This window comes from Austrofundulus limnaeus, unplaced genomic scaffold (assembly GCF_001266775.1).
Source record: "Austrofundulus limnaeus strain Quisiro unplaced genomic scaffold, Austrofundulus_limnaeus-1.0 Scaffold337, whole genome shotgun sequence".
Lineage (NCBI taxonomy): Eukaryota > Metazoa > Chordata > Actinopteri > Cyprinodontiformes > Rivulidae > Austrofundulus > Austrofundulus limnaeus.
This window is the reverse complement of record NW_013952739.1, coordinates 673090-679046: the sequence shown is the minus strand read 5'-3', so window position 1 is coordinate 679046 and position 5957 is coordinate 673090. Positions and strand designations below refer to the sequence as shown.

Genomic DNA, 5957 nt, shown 5'->3' with positions numbered 1-5957 from the left:
GACAGAGACTGAGGACAGGTCCATGTGGGACAGAGACTGAGGACAGGTCCATGTGGGACAGAGACTGAGGACAGGTCCATGAGAGACAGAGACTGAAGACAGGTCCATGAGAGACAGAGACTGAAGACAGGTCCATGAGAGACAGAGACTGAGGACAGGTCCATGTGGGACAGAGACTGAGGACAGGTCCATGTGGGACAGAAGACAGAACTGTCCTGTTTAGGATTGTTCTGATGATTTCAGGAATCCAGGTAGACAAAGTCCTCTGGACGGTTCTCTAATGAAACATTTCGTCTCTCCTACAAGAGACTTCTTCAGTCTGAGAGTTTCAGGTGAACTCAGCCTTATAAGCTCCGCCTCCACATGGTGGACAGACAGGTTGGTCACATGTAAAAGAGGACCATCAGCCTAACAACATTCTGATGGTCCTCTATGAACAATAGAGATAATCAGAGCTCTAATGATCTATAGTTTGGCTGATGGTCCTCTTTTGCATGTGACCAACCTGTCTGTCCACCATGTGGAGGCGGAGCTTATAAGGCTGAGTTCACCTGAAACTCTCAGACTGAAGAAGTCTCTTGGAGGAGAGATGAAACGTTTCATCAGAGAACTCATCTGTTAGAAGGATTAAAGTTTCTGTCCTGAMTTTGTTCCTGGACCTTCTGTAGATGTCTTCTTTATGAGGACAGTTTGATGTTTGTGTTCTCATCTGTCCTGGTTTTTAGGACCCACATGTTGGACCTCAGTGCCTTAACTGATGTTGGACTGGTCCCCAGAAGACATAGGACACCAGACCCCCTGTTGAAACCAGCCTCTACGTCCAACTGAGATGTTGGACAGTTCGGTCCCTGAAACCTGGAGCAGCAGGACAAGGAGGACATCTCAGCAGGATGTGAGTTCACCTGCGAGGTCCACAGAACTGTACTGGTCCATGTTCTGGAAAATCTCTGCTGTCCTTTGTCCTGAAGACATGTCTGACACTCTCTGAAGACCAAAAAACCAAGACTTCCTGACAGCAGAGACGATTGTCAGTTGGACTGATTGTCTTTAGAGATCCAAAACCCCAACACGTTTACGACTGGATCGCTTAGAGGACAGAGACAGGTGTCCATCAAACCTGGACTCTGTGGTGTCCATCAAACCTGGACTCTGTGGTGTCCATCAGACTGGACTCTGTGGTGTCCATCAGACTGGACTCTGTGGTGTCCATCAGACCTGGACTTTGAGGTGTCCATCGGAGCTGGACTCAGCCCAAGCAGGTCCTGATTTGAAGGAAGTTCTTTCAGATGTTTGGGATTAAATCTGATCTGGACTCCAGGATGAACCGGGTCCAGTCCAACCTGAGCTCAGAGACGACAGAGAAAGCTCGAGTAGAACTGAACGAGAACCCAGACACTCTTCATCAGGACGTCCAACAGGTAAACAGAGACACAAATGTCCAACAGAACAGATCTTGGGTCCACTGGACCTCCTGATCTTTATTTATCAACTTAATGAAACAGATTAAATCAGTCCAGACTGAAGTGAGATCCTGGTTCTGGTCTCGGCAGGTCCGGGACATGATCGTGACCCGACCTGACATCGGTTTTCTGCGAACAGATGACGAGTTCATCGTTCGCTTCCTGCGAGCCCGCAAGTTTGACCACGTGGAGACGTTCCGCCTGCTGGCCCAGTACTTCCAGTTCAGACAGCAGAACCTGGACATGTTCCAGAGTTTCAAGGTTCTGGTTCTGGTTCTGTGGGACTGAAGACAAACTTCATGTTTTTATATTTGTTTAATTTAACGCGCTGATGGTGTGTTGATCAGGTGGACGACCCGGGCATCAAACGGGCCCTGATGGACGGGTTCCCAGGAGTTCTGGAGAGTCCGGACCAACACGGACGCAAAATCCTCATTTTGTTTGCTTCGAACTGGGACCAGAGCAGGTAAACAAAAACATCCATCCATCCATCCATCCATCCATCCATCCATCCATCCATCCATCCATCCATCCATCCATCCATCCATCCATCCATCCGCACCTGAAACAGAACCAGTTTAATCCAACAGAAACAATCTATTTTAAAGATTAACATCTGACAGAAAATCTCGTTAATTAATCAGCTAATAAGGTTCCTGATGGGTCCACAGGGACTGGACCCAGCTGGATCCATCAAAACCAGAACCTCTGAGCTCATGTTCTTCATGTAGTTCTAGTTGGGACCACCAGGGGTCGCTGTTGGTTGAGATCAGAGCAGCAGAGAAACTGAACTGGTTCTGGTCCAGAGAGACAGGTCTAATGATCCAGTCAGACAGAGGTGTAGTTAAGACTCATGGGGTCCAACGGGTGGTCCCGGTCCATTAGCTGCTGATCAATACCTCCTTCCTCCAGGAACTCCTTCGTAGACATCCTGCGGGCCATCCTGCTGTCTCTGGAGGTTCTGATCGAAAAGCCCGAGCTGCAGATCAACGGTTTCACCCTCATCATCGACTGGAGCAACTTCTCCTTCAAACAGGCCTCCAAACTGACCCCCAACATCCTGAAGCTGGCCATCGAGGGGCTGCAGGTCTGCTCCTCTTCCTCACCTCCTGCTGACGCCACTGAGACGTCTCCTCTGCTGACCTCCTCCTCTCGACTCCTAAACTCCTCTCGACTCCTAACCTCCTCTCCTCCTCTAACCTCCTCCTCTCGACTCCTAACCTCCTCTCCTCCTCTAACCTCCTCCTCTCGACTCCTAACCTCCTCTCCTCCTCTAACCTCCTCAGGACAGTTTTCCGGCTCGATTCGGAGGGATCCACTTCGTCAACCAGCCGTGGTACATCCACGCCATGTACACCATCATCAAACCTTTCCTCAAAGACAAGACCAGGAAACGGGTGAATATTCCTCTTCATCATCATCATCATCATCTGTCATGTTTAGTTGTTCTGATTACTTTTATTTTTATTTCTCTGCCTTCCTGTTTTAAACATTTTATTTTTAGTCCTAATTTGTTTTAGATTCAGATTTTCTTAGTGTCAATCTGTCAAAAATAGGAAGGGTTGTAGTTTTCACTCCAAAAAGAGGCTGGGCCTCGTAGTTTTTCCTCTAAAAAAGGTGGAGCATTGTAATTTTCACTCCCATAAGACAAAAAGAGGCGAAGCACTGTAGTTTTTACTCCAAAAAGAGGCGGAGCATGGTAGTTTTCACTCCAAAAAGAGGCGAAGCACTGTAGTTTTCACTCCAAAAAGAGGCGAAGCACTGTAGTTTTTACTCCAAAAAGAGGCGGAGCATGGTAGTTTTCACTCCAAAAAGAGGCGGAGCATGGTAGTTTTCACTCCAAAAAGAGGCGAAGCACTGTAGTTTTCACTCCAAAAAGNTGAAGGTACCAACAGACTCTGAAGGTACCAACAGACTGAAGGTACCAACAGACTCTGAGGGTACCAAGAGTGTAAGGGTATCCAGACTTTGGTGATACTTAGAATCTGACGGCAGCATCAGTCTACTGTAGGCTAAAACTATCAGAATGCTAGCTAAAAGCTAAAAGTAACTAAAGGCTAAAGCTATCAAAAGCTAGCTAAAAGCTAAGCTTAATCACTGGTAACAGTACCTAAAAGCTAAAAGCAGCTGAAACAGATAAAAAAAGCTAAAACTAAGTGTTCCCTCAGTAAAACCATGAGTCAGCAGGTTCACCTGGTCTGGTTGGTGCAGCGGATCCGGCAGCCTGGTTTGGGGATGACGAGGCCCAGGTGCATCCTCAGTCTGCAGTTGGTGGGTCCGGTGTGGGGCCAGACGTGGGTTCCTGGCTGCATCACGGAGAATTTTATCTGAACAAAGACCAGAACCTTCATCAGGACACAGACCAGAKCCAAATGTCAAAGAGTTCCAGAGTTTGGACTCTGCGGTTCTGTACCTGTCCTCTCTTGCAGCCTGTGGCTTCAGGYAACCGGTCAATCAGGGCACAGGTCTTTGGGACCCCCTGACAGGCAGACCCAACTTTCCTCCCTGACAACAAACAGAGAAAGGTAAATATTAACCTGAACAGGTAAAACCTGTGGTTCTGTTCGACCCGGAGCGTCCTGGACCTTGTTGCCAGAGCGTGTACTGGCCCCAGTCTCCCTTCTCTCTGAGGTTCTCCTCCTCAGGGACAAACCGTCCCTTGTCCCGGTCCATCACAGCTAGAGCTTCGTCCCTGATGGTCTTCCAGTTCCTCTCCAGCATCTGAACACACATCATACCGGGTCAGAACCGGTCCTGACGGAGCAGGACCCAGCATGTGTCGGTGTGACAGCGAACCTTCACCAGGTCCGAGTACCCTGTCTCTTTGGGGGTCCACCAGGGCTGAGCCTTCAGTCCGTCCACATTGTACAGAGAGCGCTGCCAGACCGAGGCGAAGTGACCGCGCTCGTGACCCAACTGGTACCACCGATACGCCTGGAGGGAGGACACGGACCCTCAGTCCTTCAGGACTAATCAAGTCTAGTGGTTCCTATATTTAAGTGGGAGTAAATATTGACTGTATTCCTGCTGAGTCATGTTTACATCATGTTTATATGTATNATTGTAGTTTTCACACTAAAAAGAGGCGGGGCTTCGTAGTTTTTCCTCTAAAAAAGGTGGAGCATTGTAATTTTCACTCCCATAAGACAAAAAGAGGAGTAGCACTGTAGTTTTCACTCCAAAAAGAGGTGGGGCATTATAGTTTTCACTCCAAAAAGAGGCGGGGCATTGTAGTTTTCCCTCCAAAAAGAGGTGGGCCTCATAGATTTTACTCTTAAAAGACAAAAAGAGGTGAAGCACTGTAGTTTTCACTCCAAAAAGAGGTGGGCCATTGTAGTTTTTACTCCAAAAAGAGGTGGAGCATGGTAGTTTTCACTCCAAAAAGAGGCGGGGCATTGTAGTTTTCCCTCCAAAAAGAGGTGGGGCCTCATAGATTTTACTCTTAAAAGACAAAAAGAGGCGAAGCACTGTAGTTTTCACTCCAAAAAGAGGCGGAGAGTTGTAGATTTCACACCAAAAAGAGGCAGGGAATTGTAGTTTTCAGTCCAAAAAGTGGTGGAGCATTGTAGTTTTCACACTAAAAAGAGGCGGGAACATCCCAGCTTCACCTTGTTCAGTGTGCACAGATGTTGCTCCTCTTCATCCTCATTTCTTCTTCTTCCTCTTGTTTTCCTCTTTTTATCTCCTCTCATTTGTTTCCTTGCTTCCTGTCTGTTTCCTCGTCTCCTTGCTGCCTCAGATCTTTCTCCACGGGAACAACCTGAACTCGCTCCACCAGCTCATCCAGCCCGAGTGTTTGCCGTCAGAGTTCGGGGGGACGCTGCCTCCGTACGATATGGGCATCTGGGCCCGGACTCTGCTGGGACCGGACTACAACGACGAGACGGAGTACACGCTGACGTACGACGCCCTGCACGTCCGCGAGAGCTGTGGAGGAGGAGGAGGAGACAAGGACATGATGAAGAGGTGAGCGCTCAGCTACTACCACTCTGAGGTCAGTCAGCTGCAGCGGCCATCTTGGATTGGGTCAAACGTTAAGCAGCTGCAGAGGAACTTCCTGTTACTGAAGCAGGAAGTTACCTGTGAAAACATTTATTCACCTGTAGAAGAATCAGAGCCGTTTCTGTGTTTCAGGTCTCAGTCGACGGTGGAAACAGGAACTCTGCGACAGATGGACAGAGAGACCAGTACACCGCTGCTGGCCCTGGACTGAACACACACAGTACACACAGAGTACACAGTACACCCACAATACACACAGTGTACCCACAGTGCACGCAATACACCCACAGTACACATAATACACACAGTACACACAGTACACCCACAGTACACACAATACACACTGTACACACAAACACACAGTACACACATTACACACTGTACACACAAACACACACAGTATGCACAGGACACAGAGTACACCCAGTAAACACACAGAGTACACACACTACACAGAGTACACCCAGTAAACACACAGAGTACACACACTACACA

At 48.4% G+C, this 5957-nt stretch overlaps 2 protein-coding genes across 10 annotated transcripts in view; one reads left to right on the top strand and one right to left on the bottom strand.

Annotated features, from left to right (window-relative positions):
* LOC106527662 (clavesin-1) overlaps positions 1-5784 on the top strand; it is a 7869-nt gene extending 2085 nt beyond the window's left edge. Inside the window, exons 2-8 of the mRNA XM_014022615.1 lie at positions 726-1418; positions 1551-1721; positions 1808-1926; positions 2373-2547; positions 2747-2857; positions 5200-5426; positions 5595-5784. Coding sequence (XP_013878069.1) covers positions 1287-1418; positions 1551-1721; positions 1808-1926; positions 2373-2547; positions 2747-2857; positions 5200-5426; positions 5595-5673 — 1014 coding nt within the window. The 5' untranslated portion in view covers positions 726-1286 and the 3' untranslated portion in view covers positions 5674-5784. The remainder of the gene's footprint in view (positions 1-725; positions 1419-1550; positions 1722-1807; positions 1927-2372; positions 2548-2746; positions 2858-5199; positions 5427-5594) is intronic.
* unm_hu7910 (un-named hu7910) overlaps positions 3654-5957 on the bottom strand; it is a gene marked incomplete at both ends in the record, with an annotated part of 36066 nt that continues 33762 nt past the window's right edge. For all 9 annotated transcript variants that reach the window (XM_014022605.1, XM_014022607.1, XM_014022611.1 and 6 more), the window contains 4 exon segments: positions 3654-3787; positions 3874-3965; positions 4046-4181; positions 4257-4394. In XM_014022605.1, the coding sequence (XP_013878059.1) occupies positions 3654-3787; positions 3874-3965; positions 4046-4181; positions 4257-4394 (500 nt within the window).